The following is a 25,031-nucleotide window of genomic DNA, read 5'->3' as shown; positions in this document are numbered from 1 at the left end:
CATATATATATATATATACACACACATGTATGTATGTGTATATATATATATATATATATATATATATATATATATATATACACATACATACATACATACATACATACATACATACATACATACATACATATATATATATATATATATATATACACACACACACACATATACATATACATATACATATATATACACACATATACATATATACACACACACACACACACACACACACACACACACACACACACACACACACACACACACACTACCTGGGGGAGGGAGTAACTAAACCTGCTCCGGTCCCCCCATGTGCTGCAGAAAACGGGCGGGTAACAGACAGGAGGAGGAGGGCTTGTCTGTGTGCAGGGAAGGCCCCGCAGCAAGGCCCCGCCCCCTCTGCAGGCCCCGCCCCCTCTGCAGGCAGACACAGCATAGAAACAGCAGCAGCAGCAGCAGTCTCTGCACGGAGCTTCTGGCCCCGCCCCCTCTGACACAGACAGCAGGGAAGCAGCCAGTGCACGGAGCTTCTGGCCGCCCGTGCACAGCTATGCCCGCCCCCAGGTTTCCCAGCACTCAGCCCGCGCCCCCCCTACATAATCTTGCGCCCCCCCAAGGGGGCGCGCCCCCAGTTTGCGCACCGCTGCATTAAGATATATTCATGAAAACCAGGAAAATGGTGAAAGTACGGCGCAACTGCGCATGTCTGAAAGAAGGCTCCCGGATGTCTAATCCAAAAAAACTTTATTGGTCACACACCAAGGCTACACCAGCGTCTCCCCCTCAACGCGTTTCACCCTTACACAGAGGGCTTCGTCTTGGAGTGGGGAGAAGTGGTGACAGCCTGTTTAAATACCCTAAAAGCCCGCGAAAGCGGCATTAAAATTTAACCCCTTCAATGCTTTCTAGCCTGTTCAGTAATATCACTGCTATTACACCATGATGTCTATGCTACTCACTTGGGACATACTCCGGTACATAGAAGGCATACTGAGTGTATAATCAGACATAAACATATGCAATGATAAGACTGTTTGGCTGCACATTCAAGGTGTATATATACAATAAAATGCTGTTTACAACACTGCAGAAAAATATATATATACTCATCCCTAAATTCACATTATCAAAGTCAAACAACTGTAAGTCCATTATTGGATATATAAAGATGGACTTCCTAATACTTTAATTTAAACATAGCCATAATACCTATGTTATTTGACCAGCGAATATAGGGAAGGAAAAAGAAAAAAGGGTGGAAGAAGGGAGGAAGGGAAAGGAAGGAAGGGAAAGGGAAGGGAAAGGAAGGAGGGAGGGGAGGGAAGGGGGGGGGGGTTGGGGAAGGGGAAGAGAGGAAGGGCGCAAGGGAATGTAAAGAAGGAAGGACAGAACGGAGAATAGATCCATATAAATAAGCACACTATACATTCTGTTCTAAAGAGGACTGTTGTGTAAAGATATAAGCATTCCCCATGTAACACTCCTGAATATACCTTAGAGAAAACATCGTACAGTAGATCCCAATCCACATTAAGACCGTTGGGTTGTAACGTATTAAGTGTGTGGATCCAATGCGCCTCTCGTTGATGTAAGAGCTTGGTTCTATCACCTCCCCGAAGGGGTAAGACTATGTGTTCTATAGCGCAACATCTGAAATTATCCACAGAACCCAACGGACAATTGTTAAAGTGGATTGGCACCGGATGTGTCATGTCTAGGTTTTTAATTAGCCTTAAGTGTTCTAAAATGCGGATTTTTAAGGCTCTACTTGTTAGCCCCACATACTGTTTTTTACATCCGCATTGTAACAAGTATACAACAAAATTAGTCTGACATGACATAAACGTTTTAATCTGATATTTTCGTGTTTCCTCTTTGTCAGAGAAATGTGTGGCTTTCATCATTTTAGGACAAATCTTACAATGCCCACATTTAAATGATCCGATCAATTTTGGAAAAAAAGACAGTTTATTTTTGTTATTATTAGTTGTTTTCAACATACTGGGTGATAAGAGATTCCCTAGCGTAGCTGCTCTACGAAACACTATTTTGGGTCCCACACATGCCATTTTGTTCAATAAAGGATCTAAGGATAATGTGGCCCAATGTTTGCGTATTATGGCTTTAATGGTGTTCGCTTGCTCGCTATAATTAGTGATAAAGAATGGCGCTTCTGCGTTCTCGGCCTGTGTGTCTATCTGTGTACTGTTGGCTGACATGTTGGTGAGGATATTCCTATCTATATGCAGTGCATGCTGGTATGCCTGGTCAAGATCTGCACCGTCGTACCCCCTCGACAGGAACCTCTCTCTCTGCTCGTCCGCCCTGTGGATAAAGGCCTCCAATGTGGAGCAGTTCCGGCGCAATCGCAGGAACTGCCCCTTTGGAATGCCTCTAACCAGAGGGCGTGCGTGACAACTTTTTGCATGAAGCAATGAATTCCTGGCATTCTCCTTTCTGTAAATATCTGATTGAATTTTATACTCAATATCTACATATAGATTTAGATCCAAAAAATAAATTTGGTTTTTATTATATGTATGAGTAAATTTCAGATTCCAATCCCTTCAGGCGTCATGTGGTGTTTTACAAACACTACATTGACGACCTGATCTTCATCTGGAGTGGTGGGGAGGAGGACCTTTTGAGGTTTTTTGAATACCTGGCAGATAACACTCTCAATCTGAAATTTACTCATACATATAATAAAAACCAAATTTATTTTTTGGATCTAAATCTATATGTAGATATTGAGTATAAAATTCAGATCAGATATTTACAGAAAGGAGAATGCCAGGAATTCATTGCTTCATGCAAAAAGTTGTCACGCACGCCCTCTGGTTAGAGGCATTCCAAAGGGGCAGTTCCTGCGATTGCGCCGGAACTGCTCCACATTGGAGGCCTTTATCCACAGGGCGGACGAGATGAGAGAGAGGTTCCTGTCGAGGGGGTACGACGGTGCAGATCTTGACCAGGCATACCAGCATGCACTGCATATAGATAGGAATATCCTCACCAACATGTCAGCCAACAGTACACAGATAGACACACAGGCCGAGAACGCAGAAGCGCCATTCTTTATCACTAATTATAGCGAGCAAGCGAACACCATTAAAGCCATAATACGCAAACATTGGGCCACATTATCCTTAGATCCTTTATTGAACAAAATGGCATGTGTGGGACCCAAAATAGTGTTTCGTAGAGCAGCTACGCTAGGGAATCTCTTATCACCCAGTATGTTGAAAACAAATAATAATAACAAAAATAAACTGTCTTTTTTTTCCAAAATTGATCGGATCATTGTAAGATTTGTCCTAAAATGATGAAAGCCACACATTTCTCTGACAAAGAGGAAACACGAAAATATCAGATTAAAACGTTTATGTCATGTCAGACTAATTTTGTTGTATACTTGTTACAATGCGGATGTAAAAAACAGTATGTGGGGCTAACAAGTAGAGCCTTAAAAATCCGCATTTTAGAACACTTAAGGCTAATTAAAAACCTAGACATGACACATCCGGTGCCAATCCACTTTAACAATTGTCCGTTGGGTTCTGTGGATAATTTCAGATGTTGCGCTATAGAACACATAGTCTTAGCCCTTCGGGGAGGTGATAGAACCAAGCTCTTACATCAACGAGAGGCGCATTGGATCCACACACTTAATACGTTACAACCCAACGGTCTTAATGTGGATTGGGATCTACGATGTTTTCTCTAAGGTATATTCAGGAGTGTTACATGGGGAATGCTTATATCTTTACACAACAGTCCTCTTTAGAACAGAATGTATAGTGTGCTTATTTATATGGATCTATTCTCCGTTCTGTCCTTCCTTCTTTACATTCCCTTCCTCTCTTCCCCTTCCCCAACCCCCCCCCTCCCTCCCCTCCTTCCTTCCTTTCCCTTCTTCCACCCTTTTTTCTTTTTCTTTTTCCTTCCCTACAGTATATTCGCTGGTCAAATAACATAGGTATTATGGCTATGTTTAAATTAAAGTATTAGGAAGTCCATCTTTATATATCCAATAATGGACTTACAGTTGTTTGACTTTGATAATGTGAATTTAGGGATGAGTATATATATATTTTTCTGCAGTGTTGTAAACAGCATTTTATTGTATATATACACCTTGAATGTGCAGCCAAACAGTCTTATCATTGCATATGTTTATGTCTGATTATACACTCAGTATGCCTTCTATGTACCTGAGTATGTCCCAAGTGAGTAGCATAGACATCATGGTGTAATAGCACTGATATTACTGAACAGGCTAGAAAGCATTGAAGGGGTTAAATTTTAATGCCGCTTTCGCGGGCTTTTAGGGTATTTAAACAGGCTGTCACCACTTCTCCCCACTCCAAGACGAAGCCCTCTGTGTAAGGGTGAAACGCGTTGAGGGGGAGACGCTGGTGTAGCCTTGGTGTGTGACCAATAAAGTTTTTTTGGATTAGACATCCGGGAGCCTTCTTTCAGACATGCGCAGTTGCGCCGTACTTTCACCATTTTCCTGACCTGTATCTCGACGGTGGCACGCAGGAGTAGACGAGGAGAGTGGGTCTCAAACCGGAGGAGCAGGTGAGGTAAACCATTCCCCTTGCACCGGTTGCATCCGTGGCCCTGGTTAGCTCCCTCATACCTACCCCAGTGTCTGATACTTTCAGACTTGTGTTATACACAGAGGCGCATGACAGATTTTTCTATTTTTCTATCTTTTCCTTCATGAAAACCAAACTGTAAAAAAATTTGATCTTAAGGAAAATAAATTAAAAAAAGAAGAAGAAGAATGATCACTAGCAGCATCATATTCACTGCCTGCCATGTGTACAGGCTACAGAAGAAGGGATGCCCGATGACAGCTATTTTTGATCATACTCTTCATGAAAGAATTCATTGGTATGACCTCCTTATCGTGCCAAGCTAAACAATGTGTCCATCTGTCTTCTGTGCTAGCAACCAAGCTTTAAACTTGCAGATTGAGCCTGCAACAATACACCCAAGCAGCTGGATATGTTGTGCCAGTGTTAAAAGGCGTCACTCTGTCTCTGTGTTGGCAGAACGATGGTTTGCACCGACACAACAAAGTCCTGTGGGATTCTCTGCTACTGTAAAACGTGGAATTCACACCAGTTTCACAGCTACCACACAACATTTTTTGCCTTTAATATACAGTCTCTAAATAGTTCTCTATAGTTCCACACATGCATAACGTCATTTACACCTGTATATGAAATGTGGCAGAGGTGACTATTTGGCAGTATAAAAGTAAATGTCCTCCAAAAACGGTCCGATTGCACCATTTTGTTTTGCAGCTGAAAATAGGCAAATGTTGCCAGATTCGCACACATTTAGGAGAACATATCGCACATCTCTTCTTTAAAATCCTAACTGATTGGACATTTATACTGGAAGGACAAGGAGGCAATGATTACAGAATTCAAACATCTAGTGTGAACCCGACAATTAAGTTATGTTGGGTAAAAAAGTGACAAAAAAAAACTTTTTAATGCAAGAGTACAGAAAAGCAAATTCTTATCAGTTTAAAAGTGCAGTTTAATATTATTTTACACAAAATGATAAATGCAAGCACTAATCCTGGGGTAATACTTCACTGGGAAATAGGTTTACAAATAATAAATAGATACATTTCTTATGATGAACAAATCAACATGTATACAAAGGGTAATTCTTTACTTGTCAATGGAACACATACTATACAGTTATGCTCCACTTAGAAAACAAGTATGTTCTCCAGTTGTCAAATACCGTGTGTGTGTGTGTGTGTGTGTGTGTGTGTGTGTGTGTGTGTGTGTGTGTGTGTGTGTGTGTGTGTGTGTGTGTGTGTGTGTGTGTGTGTGTAAAATACTTTCCTTTTTTTTTATCTTGGACAGCTGATTACATGGAGACCCCCATTTAATTAGGTCAACCTCTTTTTTAAAAGACGTTTGGGGTAAAAAAAAACAAAAAAAAAAACAACAATAAATGTCTAACATAGGGGACCGTAGTTTTAATAATCCCATCACAGATTAAAAAGGGCAGCTACGCACAATACTTCTCTATTATAAAATAAATACTCTACAAATAAAGCTTTGTCTGCTGGTCACAATGCAGCAGAGATCGGAGTTGGATGTCTAGACACTCTCCCAGTTCTGAGAGCTGCAACTAATGGCCCATTCTTGGTTAGCTTTATGCACAACAGGAATAGAGAGTTTAAGCTCATCTGGGTGGAGAACCTTAATAAATCTCCCCCTTTTCCCTCCGTGTTACTGTGAAGGCACACCAAAATCACAACTCTACTAACTTTTCCAATTCTGGAATACAGAATAAGATACTGGAAACAGTAATTGCACCAAACTACAGACCAAGTCCACGAAGAGAATTATGAGACTGAAAACTCCATGAATGGTGTACGGTGGGTGAAGATTTTTTTTGGGCCGTTCGTATTATCCGACTGTTTTATAGTGTCTCATGCCGACACAAGCCAGACAATGCTAAGTACTGCACTCCACTGGTATGTTTGTAATCCATACTTGAAAATTGCTCTAGTGGTTGTTTTATGAGTACATGGCATAGGCTTGTGTGATTATATTGTCTGTCCATGAACGGATTAAGCAATTACAACTAGTCAGCTGTTACTTTTCCCCGTCTGTCTACATGTATAACTTTGTAAGTAACACCTTCTTTAAGAACACCTATCTGACGTGCACCTGCTTAAAGTATCTGCACAGGCAGATCCTTAAACAATGACCATGTTCACTGAATTCCCAGTGACTCCATACTTCAGGAGACATTCATTAAAGCTCCGACAGTGCCAATCAATTCACTACAGGACAGAAACTCCCATAGACTTCAATGGAAGTTTCCGTGCGGCAGTGCCCTCATTGGCACTATTGCAACTTCATAAATACCCCTTTGAATGAGAAAGGGGAAAAAAAAAATCTAATGTTTTTAATAGACCAAGGAGAAATGTTAATATAGATGGGGTTGTAATTCAGATTCTAAGACCACCCTTCTAAGGAATACGTACTGTATCAATGAAGAAAATAGTGTGGTTTGCCGCATTGCACCATTTTCAGGTACAGAGTTGTGTCAAATATAAAAGGTTAGCATTAGAAGCAAGAGATTTACACCACAATAAACTTCAGATTTTATTATTCCGATTGGGAGGAACGTTAACAATGAGAGGTGCCCAATTTGATCCACCTCATAAATCTGCATGCCCTTATTTTGACTCTCCACAAACTGAAAGCTGATACACATGGGGCAATAACTTGAGCAAGAGTTATGAGACACTGCAGTGCCTATATACACTTAGAACCAGGTTGTTCTTTTAGGGCTATGCATGTGGGGGGACTTCAAACACAGATCAAGTCTTGTGGCATGCCCCCCTTTTCCACAATATGCTCTTCTTCATAGTAGTTACAGTTACATAGTTGCATAGTAGATGATCTTGAAAAAGAAAGACATGTCCATCAAGTTCCTCCTAATATGCTAAATTTAGACCACAGATACTTATCCTATATTTGTATTTTCTGTATTTTTACACAGAGGAAGGCACACAAATACCCCAGTGTCATACCATCCAATGATATCTCATAAGGGGAAAAATAAATTCCTTCCTGACTTCAAGAATTGGCAATCGGATTATTTCCTGCATCAACATCCTTCCCATTGTGACATAGTCCAAAGATGTTAGGCAGCTTTCTGCCCCATTTTAGAGCAGAAAGTGCAGGAATAGTTACAAATGATCCGTTCCACAGCTTCCCATTAACTCAGGCAGCTGGATGGAAAATCCAGACCACAGATTACCATGGCTCTAGTTCTCCCTCACCTGCTCTTCTAATCACATGCACAGGTATTTAGAGCAGAGAGGTTTTGCATTTCTCTCTCTCTCTCCTTGGAGCCTGGAGGCTGGGGGTATCGCTGCTCCCCTGCATCCAGTATCGGGGTTGACGGCCCCTCCACGTATCACAGTACCAGAGGATTTGCCTGGACACGGGACCGAGTTCCCACCACGAACAGATAAGACCAAACAAATGTTTACTGCTGTTGCTAAAAGACTGTGCTGTATCTAAGTGACCCTAAATGAGAGAGCATTGTTTTAAGCTGGGGAACCAGGTTAGTTGGCCAGCAGCTGTTAGAGAGACTGATTCTATGTGTAGTTAGATCCCTGAAAGGGATAGGATTTTGTTTATATAATTTGGTTTCTTTTTACTTGAAATAACAGTGTGGGAAATACTGTAACAATGAAATGAGTGAACTGCTGAATGAAAGTATCTGAGTACCTCTAACCTACACATGTTAAAGCTGCAGTACCTTACTTGGATGAAAATAAAGCAGGCAGAAGCCTGAGTTAAGCAGCTTAATACTTTGCATGATCCTGTTTTTGTATTAAATAACCCTAGAAGACTGTGTCGGGAAGAACCCAGACAGACGTCAGCACTACAAAAGAGGGGCGTTTGTCACATATGGTGGAGAATGCGGGCAGACACTAAAAAGTCTGTGGGTTTGCAAATAAATGCGGGGGGTTAAAATGGCCGCCCAGCTGAACTAAAGTACAGATGCTATGAGTGAAGTCTGTCCCGCTGTGTATATCAGTTGTGCTTCTAGCATACACAGAGAATGTGCGAAGTGTGGATGCAATAGCACCCTGAACCCAAACAGAAAACCAAAATGTTTTGCTGAAGAAAAAAAAAAAAAAAATTTGCATCTAGCAAGTGCTGTTTGTAAAACTTATGCCTTTTGCTGAAGTGAGTGAATTTGCAGCTAGCCAGTGCTGTATGTAAGCTGCTGAAGTAAGTGAAATTGCAGCTAGCAAATTGTCCCTGCCGGGTTTCTAAAATGGCCGACGTGAAATGTTTGTTGTGTAATGTACGTAACCATACAAAACAGTGTCCCTTCAGGCCATACTATGATCACGACCCTGGTGGAGAGCCGTACCCACAGATGAATTTAGTATGCTGGGCCTGTCGTGAAGTAGGTCACATGGAAGATGTGTGCCCCAAAATTTTCAAAGACAAACAGCTGCAAAAGCAAGCAACGCCCTGTGAGTGCAAGCAAGATGTGGAAGCTGATAACAGTGAGTGTGTGCCCAGGACCACTGATATCTCTGGAGCTAATAAAGCAAAAAGAAAGAAAACTGTTCCTCAAGTCACAGGGGAAGTGACCGAGCCACTTGAACCTGCACTGTCAGGACATGCGTCAGAAAGGCGCCGAGATGAGCAACAGCCCATAGGGCCTGGCGCAATCGTCCCAGGAATGACGACACGCCTAGAGATGACAAAGGCTACTGCTACCATCATAGGCAGAGAGCCAAGCGAATCAAAGAAAACAAGAACTGACTGGAAACTATGCTATGAGATGTCCCAGAAAGATGTGCAAAACTTCATCACAGAGTTGGGGGTTTCTCGGCAAGAGGCTAGCGCGCTTAAAGTAGAGCTGGAACTCTCACGTCATGAGGTCTACGCTCGCAGCACAGAGCTGTGTACATTGAAGAAAACCTATGAGAATACCCTGAGTAATTTAGAGACTGTAAAAAGAGAGAATGTAAGTCTGACACAGAAAAATTCAGACATGACTGACCAGATCAGTGAAGGTGATGAGAAGCTTCACCAAGCAGAAAAAGTGGAGAAGCAATTGATCCAGGAAAAGTTAGAAATGCAGGAAGCACTGCAGAATACAGAATCAGCGGCGATCCAGGCGACACAAACTGCAGAGCTCCAAAAAATGGAGGCGCTGATGCAAACCCAGAGCAAGCACCAGAAAGAGGTGAAGACCCTGAGGGAGGTCTGGCACGATCAGGTTGAAGAGCTGCAGAAGCAGATGGCTGAGCGCGAGATACAGTGCGCCAAGAGAGAGGAGGTGTCCGTCCGTCAGGTGGTTTGCCTGACACTGCGCTATAAAAGGGAGATGGCCGATATCTACAAGCAGCTGGACCACACGGCAAATGAGGGGGCCCGGCTGCAGCTGGAGCTGGACAAGACCCGGAAGGAGCACCTGCAGCTGCAGGTCAAGAATAGAGAAAATGAAACAGAGTTAAACCTCGCTCTGAAACAGATGACGGACATGGGAAAAGCGGCTAAAGTGGTTCAGTCGGGCTATCAATCCTACCTCCTAACCAAGCAAGCTGTACGTTCCTATACGTGTATCTTCAATGCTGTTGCAATATTACGATTTGCTATAAAGATGAAGTTGGAGAAAGAGATTCCAAGGCTAAAAGAGACACGGTCACAAAAGGAGACCAGGGAACGTAAACTCAATGCCCTCACTGATGACAAGGAGGAAGGAGAAAGAATTGACTTTGATTGTGCTGCTGTTATTCCAGAAACAGATAGGCACCCTCCTGAGAATATTCTCCCTGATCTGGGATTCAAAAATCCAGATCCTCAATTTCATTTACGTTGTCCAGAAGATTATCAAACCAGTGGACACACCCAGGACACCACAGAAGATGTTTTAGCCAAGTGGGTGGCAGTTCCTGAAAACACAGACTTGTTGACAGATCCTGATGACATGGTTAATATGGACTACGTTTGTACAGAGGCAACTAGGTCTCCAAAACCCAAAGGCCTGATAATGGCCACAAAAGGGAAATCAAAGATTGAAAAGAAAAAACAACGAAGGTTAACACGGCGCCTGAATAGTTCCATATCTCACCAATCTGGACCACACTGTGGAGCCAAGGAGAATCCGGTCCAAGGGTCTCATCAGAAGCTAAAGAAACAGTCCAGTCATTTGCAGGTTGCAGCGGACTATGAAATAAAGTCAAAGGATGCAATAGACTGGAAGTCAAAAAAAAAAAAAAAAAAAAAAAAAAAAATATGTTTGGGGGAACTGACCGATTTATTTTTTTTATTACACGTGTGGACTATGTCACGGACACTTAACTTTGCAAATAAGCATTTTTGTCAATATTACAATGTTATATTGGTTCTCTGTGTTGAAAATGTAGCTAAACTACAAATTAATATACAGGGTTGATGGCCCTTAAGATTACAAGGCTGTAGTATAAGAAAAAAAAAAAAAATATTGGTTGCTTACAATATGGAAAAAAAAAAAAAAAAAATGCCCTTTTCGGTTGGTAAATTTATAATGAGGTTCATATTCTAGAGTAGAAAAACCCAGGGAGGTAATAGAAATTGTCTGGTTTTGTGAATATATTTAGCAGATCCTGGGTTGCAAGAATGTGTGCTAGACATTTATTTTTCAAAATAGTTCCCTAATAGAGAGCAACAAAAAAATATGTTTGCCAAGTATAGTCTCTTATGACGAAACCTATTGTCCATAATTGCCGTGGAAAAAGTTCATATTCGTGTCATGTGAATACTTAATGTTGTACTGAGGAGTTAGCTCAAGTATTTCAGGTAGGACGCTCACCCCAGTGAGGTCCATGGCCGCTCACCCCAGTAGGTGTGAGCTGGGGAGGGGGATATGTGACATAGTCCAAAGATGTTAGGCAGCTTTCTGCCCCATTTTAGAGCAGAAAGTGCAGGAATAGTTACAAATGATCCGTTCCACAGCTTCCCATTAACTCAGGCAGCTGGATGGAAAATCCAGACCACAGATTACCATGGCTCTAGTTCTCCCTCACCTGCTCTTCTAATCACATGCACAGGTATTTAGAGCAGAGAGGTTTTGCATTTCTCTCTCTCTCTCCTTGGAGCCTGGAGGCTGGGGGTATCGCTGCTCCCCTGCATCCAGTATCGGGGTTGACGGCCCCTCCACGTATCACAGTACCAGAGGATTTGCCTGGACACGGGACCGAGTTCCCACCACGAACAGATAAGACCAAACAAATGTTTACTGCTGTTGCTAAAAGACTGTGCTGTATCTAAGTGACCCTAAATGAGAGAGCATTGTTTTAAGCTGGGGAACCAGGTTAGTTGGCCAGCAGCTGTTAGAGAGACTGATTCTATGTGTAGTTAGATCCCTGAAAGGGATAGGATTTTGTTTATATAATTTGGTTTCTTTTTACTTGAAATAACAGTGTGGGAAATACTGTAACAATGAAATGAGTGAACTGCTGAATGAAAGTATCTGAGTACCTCTAACCTACACATGTTAAAGCTGCAGTACCTTACTTGGATGAAAATAAAGCAGGCAGAAGCCTGAGTTAAGCAGCTTAATACTTTGCATGATCCTGTTTTTGTATTAAATAACCCTAGAAGACTGTGTCGGGAAGAACCCAGACAGACGTCAGCACTACAAAAGAGGGGCGTTTGTCACACCATGTATACTTATTTGGTATATTCCTGTATAACTTTTCTTTCTAAAAAGACGTCCAACCTTTTTTTAAACAAATCTATTGTATCTGCCATCACAGTCTCTATGGGTAAGGCTTTGCCTATAGTGCCGCCGACGGCGACGATGGGTGACGTCACCCGTCGCCACCGGCGAAAGTTATGTTTCGACGGTCGGCGGCATCGTGGGATTCCCGCAATTTGATTTGTTAAAGGGCCGTCACGTGACATGACGGCCCTTGAAAAATCAAATTTTGACGGCGGTGGTGGCTTTTCGCGACGGCGCCGTCACTTGCACTATAAGTGCACGCGGCGGCGGCGGCAAAGCTTTTGTTTTTGGGCGAATTCGCGTCGCCGGCACTATAAGTACGGCCTAATGAATTCGACATTTTAACTGCCCGTACTGTAAATAACCCTTTCCGTTGCTGCTGGTGAAAATCTCCTTTCCTCCAATCTTAAGGGATGACCCGGTGACGTTTGTACTGCTTTTGGGATGAATAGTTCTTTTGAAAGCTCCCTGTACTGTCCCCGAATATATTTGTATATAGTTATCATATCCCCTCTTCGATGCCTCTTTTCTAATGTAAACAAATCTAAATTTAACTAACTCATAAATCAGATTATCCATCACCTTTATTAAGTTGGTGGCTCTTCTTTGCACTTTTTCTAGTTCATAATGTCTTTTTTTATGGAGTGGTGCCGAGAACTGTACTCCATATTCAATGGGTGGTCTTACTAATGCTTTATAGAGCGTCATAATTATGCTTACATCCCTTCCCTGTTTAATGCAAGATCAGATGTTATGTGCTTTTGTAGCTACTGCCTGACATTGGACACTATTGCCAAGCCTGCGGTCTACAAGCACTCCTAAATCCTTCTCCACCAAGGATTGACCTAATTTTGCCCCATTTAAATTTGGAAGTCAGCCGTTTATTCTTGTTTACCAAATGCATAAACTTACATTTATTTATATTAACCCTCGCCTGCCATTTAGCTGCCCAAGTTTCCTGTCTATCAAAGTCCTTCTGTAGAGAAATAATATCCTGCTCTGATTTTACTACCTTAAACAATTTAGTGTCATCAGCAAAGATGGAGACTTTACGCTCTATGCCAACTTCAAAGTCATTACTAAAAAAGTTAAAAAGCAGGGGTCCCAGTGCTGATCCTTGATGTACTCCACTCATAACTTTATCCCAACCGGAAACGTTCCACGGTATGTCTAGGTTTGCAAGTGCATTAATTTGCATTGACCCATAACTCGTGTCTAGAAAATACATCCTTCACCGTTATATGCACTTCTTTATTTTGTTATGCTTTTAGGGAGATGGGTGAAAAGTATGTAGCCTAATATAAAAATAAAAAAAACTACTTTGCATCTTTTATTATTATTATTATTTAACCCAACTTGAATCAGAGAGCAAGTTTTACCTTGCATTTCAGATGGCATTTTCAGGAGGACAATAAGGTTGTGGAGGATATCAACATTTGTAAAGCAATGAAGGCGGATGCTGCTATGTGCTTAACTTATCCTCTAAAGTCATGTACAGTAGCATGACAATATTGTAAGTAGATGGAACAATTTTAGATTGTAGTAAAAGCTATAACATTCTCAAACTCCCTAAATTTGGTAACATTTCCCTAAAATCTAACCTGGATAGACAGACACTGATACGCTAGGACCAGACTTTAAAAACCATCTCACCCCGCGTGCAAAAATAAGAATTCAGGATTAAATATGCTATTTATACCATTCCATCCCTCTTCTCCAACGCACAACATCCTAAGTGCTGCATCATTTCCAAATTAAGGCAGAAGCAAAGAACCTCTGATTACACATAACCTGTATAAGTTAACCACATCATAAGACCTTTCCAGAAATGCACAGCTCTGCAGGTCTCTCCAAAAGCAAAGCTGCTAAATATTGAATTGCACGACTTGTCCCTTCCAAGTCAGTTTGATACACGAGAAGCATCTAAACACTTAGGCAAAGTAAAAAGAAATCTCAAGACATTCTGTAGAGGAGAGCTGCGCAACCTTTTTTTAGCCGCAATCCCTACATTTAAATGTCTACTACGCGAGCCCCTGCTTGTCTTTTAAGTATAACGTATATTGTTTTTATGGAAAATCAGAACAATTATTTTTATAAGAAATACAAAAGGCTTTAATATTTATTATACAGTAGGACTTACTGGTGTTCAAACGTTGATTTGACTGTTTACTTAATATATATAGGAAACCCATATTGCATAGCTGTGTGTCGTTGCCTTGACGCTATATACATAAATGATAATACAAACAGCATATGCATGTGCATGGTACTTAAGACCCATGGGTTGCGGTCACTGCTGTAGAGTATTGTTATGACCACCATCACCGGCTGTGTTGATATATTGTGATATAGGTGATTTTCATGTCCAAGCGCTACCATTGGATGATATAGGAATTCTGTTACATTCTGTTGAATATTGTAATAATGTTATTACAGCAGCCAATCGCAAGAGAGTCATGAACTCTAAATAGAGTCCCACCAAAAAAGCTCTGTAACATTCTCCCCTTCAGGGATAAAGGGTGTGCATTACATTACAGAAGAAGCACTTTAATGATGATGAATACCTGCCTCTGCATGCCATACTGAATTACAAGGAGAGGTTGTGCTACTATAAGATGAACTTATTGCCAGTACATGGATCAATACACAGACTGCAAGTGGGATCGTTCTTGATGAAGTTCCCTAGTCGACCGAAATGTTGTTTTCACTTATTGGACTTCCATATAATTGATTTTCTTCACTTCATCCAGAGTGCTGTGTCTTCGCTCTCCAGTCTGCTCGTTGAGTGATGTAACACATACATATATACTGTACACACACACACACACACACACACACACACACACACACACACACACACACACACACACACACACACACACACACACACACACACACACGTTTTTGTCTTTTGCTTAAATCACTGGGTGGGAAAGGGAGAGTAGAGCATCCCGCAGATGTGACTCCTTCAAAGAATACAGCAGAGGTGCCACCTGACCCCTGGGAGTATCACAATACCACCACCCCTCTTTAATCCCCAAGGAGTCAGTCATTGGCTTCATCTTCATACATAAAAAGATAATTGTCCCTGTTCTTGCTCATTTCTCTTTCTTCATGGTTCATCTCTCACTTTAATACGTCCTTCCTGCCATCTCTCCTATTAATTACTACCTTATCTTGTCTCCTCACACTACGTATCCTCCTAACTCCACCCTTTATTTCAGAGTTGTCCATACTTGGTTCTTAATAGATTCCAACCAGGTTTTCAGAAAAATGCACATTACCTAAACAAGTTGCTCTTGTGATAATCAGAACTAGGTTATTTGATTAGGTTAAATATAGAAATAATGAAAACCTGGTCTGTTATTAGACGAATACCACGCTCTGAGCACGCTGTCAAAATGGTTTCCACTTCCATATCTTCTTTTAAGCCCCCTCCCATCTGTCCTCTATACTCCCTTACACAACCTAAATCCCCTCACATCTTTTTCACACCAATTTCCCCTGATTTTTTATCCTTCCCGTGGCTCTACCCTTCAGGCCGTTTAATAATCGCAGTCATCCCTCCCCTTTGTCTCCTTAACTCCTCCTTGTTCTGTTTTATTTATTCCCACTCCACTAGAACCCAACAACAACCCTTAAAATTGCAGGCCTGAGGCAACATCCTGAAACACAGATAACCCTTGTGGCTGGCAGGGAAAAAAGAGAAAGTAATGCTCTGCAAGGGGAGATAAGGGCAATAGTGTGCAGGTTGTGTGGGTGTATGTTTAGGGGGTGTGTGTGCTTAGGATGTTTGTGTAGAGACAATCAGTTTTGTAAGTCAGGGGGCCAAGTCAGGAGTGCCCCCCCCCTTTTCTCGGCGGCATAATTTGACATCGGGTTGCCATGGCAATGTGTTTCCATTTGACTTCGCGTTTTCATGGCGATGCGCTGCCAGAAGCAGCTGGAGAGCAGGTAAGACATACAGAGGCCTTACCCGTTCCCCCAGCATTTAATTTAGATGTTGTGGGGAAGAGCGCTGGGCCTCTGTACATGGCGTGCTCCCCCTCCCCCAAAAATCTATATTAAATCTATATCTATAACAACTGAAAAGCAGAGAGCCGACCAACCATCTAAAATAAATCCCTTTCCTCTAAAAAAAGGAGAATTCACATTTCTTAATATTGTTACGGTGAGAAAACATTATCGCTTAGATGACTAGACACCCATTGAGACAATCTGTGTACAGCTGAAAAACATTCTCTACTAGTCTGAAGCTAGAACGCAGATGTAGCTTTCTTAAACTAGATATGGACATGTGAAGCTCTTCTTACTTGCTAAGCTGAATGTTTTTCCAATTTGCTGTCGTAACACTTCAGCAACACACTTAATCCCCCACACCCTTATTAAGAAAAGCTATTTTGTCTACTCACCGGCTCGGTCATAGAGGATGTGGGAGCGCTGCAAGCCTTCCTTTATATGCTCTTCCTTTATGACCATACCATGCATCAATGCATCTTTTCCTGCTGCTAGCCTGGCCTGAACAGCCAACTGCAGACCATTCAGTCCTGTTCTGGCATCACCATCGCAGAGGTGGGCTAGAGTGGTTAAAGCTTTCTCCTCCACATACACCAGGGGTCTGCGGCAGAATCACAGCAAAAATTGACAATTATATTTCCTTGCTATTTTTGTATGTAAATCATATACAGTGTTTTTTTCCCCAGTACGTCTGAAGAAGATGTAGAAAGTCCAAGAAGCTTGTGAAAAACAGTACCGTATATATGAACAGCCATGTCAGCACATTGATAGGTGTTACAACCTGCAAACTTGCAATAAAAAATAAATATAGAACACACCATGAACTATCGCATTTGCTGGTTAACTTTCAATTGGTGGTAAATTTGTGAATGTGTCCCATAAAAAAAAAAAAAAAAAAAAAAAACACCAACAAGCTATTTCACTTGAAAACTGGAAGCAAAAAGGATGGCAAAAAAGGAGATCTTGCAATACCCCTGTTCTATTGCTAGAAATAAAGTAAACTGTACACCAGACCCACAAGTCTTTTAGGCCTGTAGTAAATATGGAAAGGTAGTCACTACATATACATATATACATACCCATACAGTACATACACCCATAGTATATGTATAACTTTATTTTATTATAGCTATATTCACATTGGTCCTCTTTACTGTGCAATTTGTTCTTTATACATTTCTAGAGAGTATTGGGAACAAGTATTGTATACGTTTCATGGTTTTTCTTGCCGTGGATGCTATTTTGGACTTTCATATGAAAGGTTAATCCCATTCTTTGTTACCAAGGCTACTGAAGGACTATTTAAAAGGTGGTCAGTTCACTCCAGTCTCACTCCCAAGGACGCAACGCAGAGGACGTTTTTTCTTATAGACAAACATCATCACACTGTCGGAGAAGTACCGGAGGAACGTGGTATGCAGTGAAAAGTTCTCAGAGGACAATGCTTGGGGCTGTGCCATCCATACCTGGTCCCGAGTCGGAAGCTAACTTACACAGGAGGACCATCACCCCCGCCGGTTTCCTCTTTTGACGGTTCCAGCAACCGACCGTTGAGATTTATCTCAGACACACGCAAAACTGTTCGCAGTTTGTGAATGCATTGTTTTTAGTCTGCTTAAATGTTTTTTTATATACCGAATCACACTATGGAGCGTGCGCTCTCCCTTTTTGTAGATTGTCGCTGTTGGAAGTGGGTTATCCTGTGGGAAGCTGCCTGGAGTCTCCAATAATTTCTGCTTTTGTACATTTTACTTAAATGATTTGATCAATCCAAGTTTTCATTTTTAAACACATTTTTCTATTATCTGCTATTCTTGTTTACTAAATGTATAACCTTACATTTATCTGTATAAAACCTCACCTGCCATTTACCTGCCCGCGTTTCCTGCCTATCCAAGTCCTTCTGGTGAGAAATGACATGCTGCTCCGATTGTACTAATTTACACAATTTAGTGTCATCAGGAAAGATGGAGACTTTGCTCTCTATGCCAACCTCAAGGTCATTAATAAGCAAGTTAAAAAGCAGGGGTCCCAGTACCGATCCTTGAGGTACTCCACACACAACTTTAATGGAACCTTTTCAGGTTGGGCTAAGGGGCTAATGACAACCCTCTGTTGTCAATCCTTCAACACGTTTTCAATCCAGGTGCAAATATTTTAACAGCCAATTTCTTTTATTTTGTACACTAACCTCGTGTCGCACTGTGTCAAATGTATTTACAAAAGCTAAGTAGACCCCATGACCTGCATTTACCTGGTTTACATTCCTATTTACCTCCTCAAAGAAACTAATAATGTTAGCTTGGCACAATCTATTCTTCATAAATCCATGCCGACTATTACGTATGATGTGGAAATAGAATCCTTGAATATTAAATGTAATGGTTTGGCATAGCTCCTTAAGAACCCTTGGGTTGATGCCTTTGGCCAAGTGTTTTATTTACTTACATTTTATCAAGTCTCCCATGCACTTCTTCCTCAGTTAACACATTCTTTGTTAATATAAAGGTTGTGGCTCTCCTCCTACGGCACTATTTTTGCAATGTACTATTCTTCCCTGATAAATACAGAGGCAAAGAATGTTTTTAATACCTCTGCTTTTTCCATATATCCAATAATTTGTCTGCCCATCGCACACTGAAAGGGTCCTATATTTTTTTATCTTTTTGTTAAAGTATTTATTTTATTTATTTATAAAATATTTTACCAGGAAGTAATACATTGAGAGTTACCTCTCGTTTTCAAGTATGTCCTGGGCACAGAGTAAAACAAATAGTACATGGTTACAAGTACAGTTACATAAATGAACAGGGTATACATTATATACAAGACATTGCGTGCACAGTTAAAGAAAATGTATATTATGAGCGTATGAAACAGTTACAGACCAGGTTAAAATGTGAGACAGCCTTAGATTTGAAAGAACTTTAACTGGTGGTGGATGTGAGAGTCTCTGGTAGGTTGTTCCAGTTTTGGGGTGCACGGAAGGAGAAGGAGGAACGTCCGGATACTTTGTTGAGCCTTGGGACCATGAATAGTCTTTTGGAGTCTGATCTCAGGTGATAAGTGTTGCAGGTGGTAGGGGTGAGGAGCTTGTTCAGGTAGCTGGGTAGCTTGCCCATGAAGAATTTAAAGGCAAGACAGGAAAGGTGAACTTTGCGCCTAGACTCTAGTGTTGACCAATCTAGTTCTTTGAACATTTCGCAGTGATGTGTGTTGTAGTTGCATTGGAGAACAAAACGACAAATTGAATTGTAGAGGGTGTCAAGTTTGCTAAGGTGGGTTTGAGGAGCCGAGCCATATACTATGTCTCCATAGTCAATAATTGGCATTAGCATCTGCTGTGCGATGCGCTTTCTGACCAGGAGACTTAGGGAGGATTTGTTCCTGTAAAGTACCCCTAGTTTGGCATAGGTCTTGGTTGTCAGGGTATCAAAGTGCATCCCGAATGATTTACTTTTAAGACTTACTTTACTTTCTATTGCAATCCTTTTTTCATTTTAAATTTTTGCCAATTTGGTTGCCCTTTTATAATTTTTGTTACATTCCTTATCATTCTGATATGATGCCCATGTCCAGCGGCGGATTTAAAAATCCGCTGTCTCTAAGCATTTACATATGCCGGCCGCCTCCTTTCTGCCACCCACCTCCTCCCGATTCGTGATATAACACACTGTCTTGTTGCCATGGTAACGCAACGTGATGTAATTTGAACGGTGCGTCATGGCAACTAGATATCGTGTGACACCACATTTGTGACGTCCGTGGCATCTTTTGACGCTGTGAATCAGGAGGACGAGGGCGGCAGCAAGGAGGCGCCCAGCAGATATATGTGACTTCCCATCAGGCTCGAGAGTGCTGCAAAAGTATATGGGGTGGATATTTTTGCCGCCCCAAAATTTTGCTGCTCTAGGCCCGGGCCTAATGGGAAATCTGCCACTGCTTCTGTCTTTAAGAATGTAAATGACTGTCCTTTGTTTTCCATTTCCTCCCCAACCTGTTTATTCTGTCACGTTGGTTTAGATTGGGTCCTTTTATATTTATTACCCAATTGACGCTTAGATTTTTTACTGATGAATGTGCTTTTTCTAACAATGTCTTAAAGACTGCCCATTTTTCTTCCGCAAAACAGTCATCCCTATTTACTCCTTCTAAAATCCTCGATTTATTAAAGTCTGCTTTTCTAAAATGTAAAGTCTTTGTTGAACCCATACAATATGGTTTTTGTTTATTTCAAGAGACCATGTTATAAATCACGGTTTCTCAAATGTTTCCCAAACGTGAATATTTGATATTACTTCTACATTGTTTCATATGACCAAATCCAGTAATGCCCTTCACTTGGTTGGTTCCTCAATTAGGATCATGCTATGGTCTTTTAGAACCCCCCAAAAAACTATTTCCAATGCTAATCTCATTGCTCCAGTCTATGTCTGGATAATTAAAATCACCCATTTGCAAAAGTATTTTGGTTTCCTCAATCTCACTGATATTTGGTGGTTTAGAGCATATCACTACAAACATTTTCTTTGCACTTTTACCTCCAATGCTAATTTCTATCCACAAAATCTCTACTTTTCAGTATTCCCTTTATAAACATTGTCACATAAAAGGTTTTAAAACCGGTTAAAACACACAAACATACTCTACCACCTCTTCTACTTGCTCGACCCCGCAGAAAAAAGGAATAATCCTCTAAATTAACTGCCCAATCAGGAGTTTCATCCTACCAGGTGTCAGTAATGCTGATTATGTTCTGCTCCCTCATAGCTATTAATTCAAACTCCCCCTATTTTATCTGTTACGCTTCTTGCATTAGCAAGCATGCATTTAACTTTTTTTTACCAGTCTGTGCTATTATCTTATCTGCTTCTGCCTTTCTACTCCAATTGGATTTAGTCTTTAGAAGTTTACTAGTATTATCTGTTTTTAATATGGGTGCCTCCCTGCTTGCCAAATTACAATTTCCCCCTTCTCTACTTCCATTACCCCTAGCTATTTCCCTATTCCTATATATTCTTTTGTCTAGTCCATTACCTCTCCCCTGGTCCCTCCCCCCATCTTCCTAGTTTAATATCTCCTCCAACCTTTTAAAAATTCTCCCCCCTAGAACAGCAGGTCCCTTTTCTTTGAGGTGCAATCAATCAATACTATGAAGATAGCACCCTCAGAAAAGGACTCCCAGCTCTCTAAAAACCCCAAACACTCCTTCCTGCACCACTTTCTTAGCCATCCATTAACCTCCCTAAGCTCCAACTGTCTCTCTGGGGTAGAGCATGGCACAGGTATTTCTGAAACTACCTTGGAGGTCGTTGCCTTAAGCTTGTGGCCTAGATCGTAGAAATATTTTTTTTTAAGACTTTCCATCTTTCTCTAACTTTGTCATTGGTGCCAACATGTACCAAGACTACTGGGTTAGTCTTCCTAACAAGAGCGTCTGCGTATGCGGAGGCCTGATAAAATTCTCTGTAGCAGAATTTTGCTACTTTGTGGTTTGAGGCCGTGGCCATGATGTCCATCTGTGGAAGGCCCCATTTCTGCACGAGTTGTGCAAATACATGATCCACTAGGGCCCATTCCTCTAGCTTTATCATATTTAAACTTAGAAAATTTGGTCCCTGATTGTTTCTCCCTGGAATATGTAAAGCGGTTATATCTTGCAAGTGACGTTCGATCAATTGAAAATGGGAAGATATATCTCTAGAAGGCTCAGACTTCTTGTTCCTCCTTGCATTTTTTTATATATGTGACTGCTGTCAAATTGTCTGACCGTATCAGTAGATTTGTTCCCTCTAAATCTGTAGCGAACCATAGAATTGCCTGCATTGTAGCCTTCAACTCCAACATGTTTGCTCGAGTATTACTTTCCATAAGCCACTTTCCCTGACCAATTTTTTCCCGAGTTGGGCTCCCCATCCCGTGACCCACTCTTGATCTTGTAGAGAAGAAACTTGTGGTCCTGTTCCCACCATTGTAAGGAAACCTTTACCTTTTTTGGGATCTATATTAGCTGAAGAGGACCCCTTTGTCGACTGTCCCATTGCTTGATGTAATAGACTTGGAACATCCTCATGTGCCATCTTGCCCATTTTACCACCTATATGGCTGATGAGAAAACTTTCCTATGATTGTCATGCATTGACGCGCTTGGAGCCATGATTTGCTTCCGATAACTCTGACCATCTCTTCCTTTCCTCTGGCCTTTGGTAGGGAACCAAGGACTCGGACCAAATTGAACTCTGCGCCCAGGAATGTTAACATTTGACATGGTATTTGCTCACTTTTTTTAATTGATTAGCCAAACTATGTTCTTTTAGCAGTCCCATCACTCATGAAGTGCTGCAGTTAAATATCCTTGTATTTTGCCTTTCTAAGGATATCGTCCAGATAATGGAACTATGGATTCCTTTATTTCTAACTTCTGTTATCAAAACCTTCACAAAAACCCTTGAAGTCTCAAACTGATGATGGTTTTGACACACCGCGAATTTGAGATTTTTTGGGGTGTCCTTGCTATAGGTATATGGAGATCAGCGTTGTTTAGCTAAATGGACAGCATCCAAATCTCCAGAGTCTATTGCAGCAATCAGTGAGTTCAGTGATTCCATCCTGAACTTCTGTATTCTGCAAAATGTGTTGCCTCTTTTTACGTCCAACACCACTCGGAGGTGCAGTTTTTCTTTTGGACCAACAACATTATTGAATCAATTCCACGTCCTCCGATTCCATTGCACCGTTGTTATAGCCATGTTGTTTAACAGCGCTTCCACTTTGAGAGCTAGAGCTGCCTGCATGCTTTTTGGAATCTTTTGAAGTACGAAAACTGCATTTCTCTGTTTTCTCCCTGAATTTGAGGAAATAACCTGTGTTGATAATACGGAGGCCCTTGAGGCCGAAACGTCATACATCATTGGCTTAAAATAAATTTTCTAGCAGAAATCCGCAGTGCCCAGGTTTTTTTCTTTCTTATTTGATAATACGGAGGACCCAGGAATCTGTGATGGATTGAGCCCATGTGTTAAAAAAATACTGGAGTCTTCCTCCCACGACTGCCTGATGGGCTCCCCTCATCTCATGAATATCTTCCTGCATACAGTATCTGTGAGGATCCACATCCCTTTGAGGCATGAAAAAGACTATTCTGTCCTCCTCTCCATGCTGATTATCTTGAATGACTTCTCCTCTGTCTGTAGGATCTCATGTCTGAAGGCCATTCTTTAAATTTGGCCCAGATAGTCCTCAAATCTTCCTCTTCTCTCTATGGGTAGAAAAATACTTTTTACTACCGACTCCCTCCCTCCCCCCTCCCCCCACCACCACACATCTTGCTTGATAATCGTATCCAGTTCCTGCCCCTTGGAGTAGATAACCTTCATATTGGAATCCAAGATTATTTTTTGATGATGCCCAAGATTATTCTTTGATGATGCATCAGCAAACTAGGATCGGGCTCTTCTAGTTGATACAGATAAGGACATAGATCTAGCAGCCAGTCGTAGTGAATCCAGCGATGCCCCTGCAATGAAATCTGTAGCTAGTTTTATCTCAGAGACTTGATTGACGTCCTTCTCCAGAATTTTTTCAATGTTGCTGATCCACAACTTTGTTACCCTGGAAATAGCAGTGATTGCTCTTGCTGGCTGCAGGAGATTCCACCTGCCACGGTCGCATTCCTTAATGCACGCTCCCTCTGGCTTAAGCTTGCTGCATGGTCACAGCTTTAAGCACAGCCAGGGTTAAGATGCATAGCCAGAAAACCCACCCAGAGATACTGTGCTTAAAGCTGTGACCATGCAGCAAGCTTAAGCCTATAGGGAACCATGTTAAAAATGGTTTTGAAGCAAAAGGTGACACTGTGTGCCCATTTGCATGTCATTTCCCAGAATCCCTTGCTGCAGTGGAAGTGCTGTGTGCTGGGTGATAATGGTGAAAGGCGGGATTGCAGACCTGTCTAAGACATGCAAATGAGCATACAGGAATATTTCCATTTGCTATATGCTTTGCTGTGGAGGGTTTTTGTCACTTTTTTTACCCACCATAACTTAACTAAGGATATATATATATATAGATAGATATAGATAGATATCTATCACACACGGAGGCGGTGACCCTCCAATCTGGACATACTGTATAGGCGTTAATGTGTACATACAGGTTTAGAACGGTGCCTGTGTGAGCTGCTACACTCAGTTTCAGGAGGAACCTATTGTTTCAGGGAGGGAACAGCAAGTTCTGCAGGGATGAGGGCCGAGGTCCGTGAAGTGTTTTGTAAGAGAGAGCGGTGCTGACATATGCTGAACATCAAAAGGCAGCCGAAAGGTTATGGGGTATAGTAATTCTGGGTGATTGTGCCATCTAACAAAAGCTCACCAGCTCCCTACAAATATATTTAACAAAAATATTTGTAAACATAGTCAATTGAATTGTTTACAAAACTCTCAAATACTTCCCCCACATCCATGCCATTCACCACCTGTCTTATTACCTCCTCTCATTCCAGCCTACAAGACTTCTTCTGTACTGTCCCCTCTCTCTGAAATTCCCTACCACGTACCAGTCTTCCCCAGTTTCAGACATTTAAAAACCCTCAAAACGCATCTATTTAAGGAAGCTTATCTGGAATACCCCAAACATCCACACCCTCCTCCTCCACCCACATTTGTAACATGTATTGGCGGGTTATTTTTATTATGTATTTCGGGGTGGCGTTATATGTATTT

General features: G+C 41.4%; 1 protein-coding gene across 1 annotated transcript in view; it reads right to left on the bottom strand.

The window, feature by feature from the left end:
• WRNIP1 (WRN helicase interacting protein 1) overlaps nucleotides 1-25,031 on the bottom strand; it is a 72,034-nt gene that overhangs the window by 11,528 nt on the left and 35,475 nt on the right. Inside the window, exon 4 of the mRNA XM_075585827.1 lies at nucleotides 16,707-16,912. Within this exon, the coding sequence (XP_075441942.1) occupies nucleotides 16,707-16,912 (206 nt within the window). The remainder of the gene's footprint in view (nucleotides 1-16,706; nucleotides 16,913-25,031) is intronic.

This window comes from Ascaphus truei, chromosome 2 (genome assembly GCF_040206685.1).
Source record: "Ascaphus truei isolate aAscTru1 chromosome 2, aAscTru1.hap1, whole genome shotgun sequence".
NCBI lineage: Eukaryota > Metazoa > Chordata > Amphibia > Anura > Ascaphidae > Ascaphus > Ascaphus truei.
The sequence above is the reverse complement of the archived record's forward strand: the minus strand, read 5'-3'. Positions and strand labels throughout refer to the sequence as shown.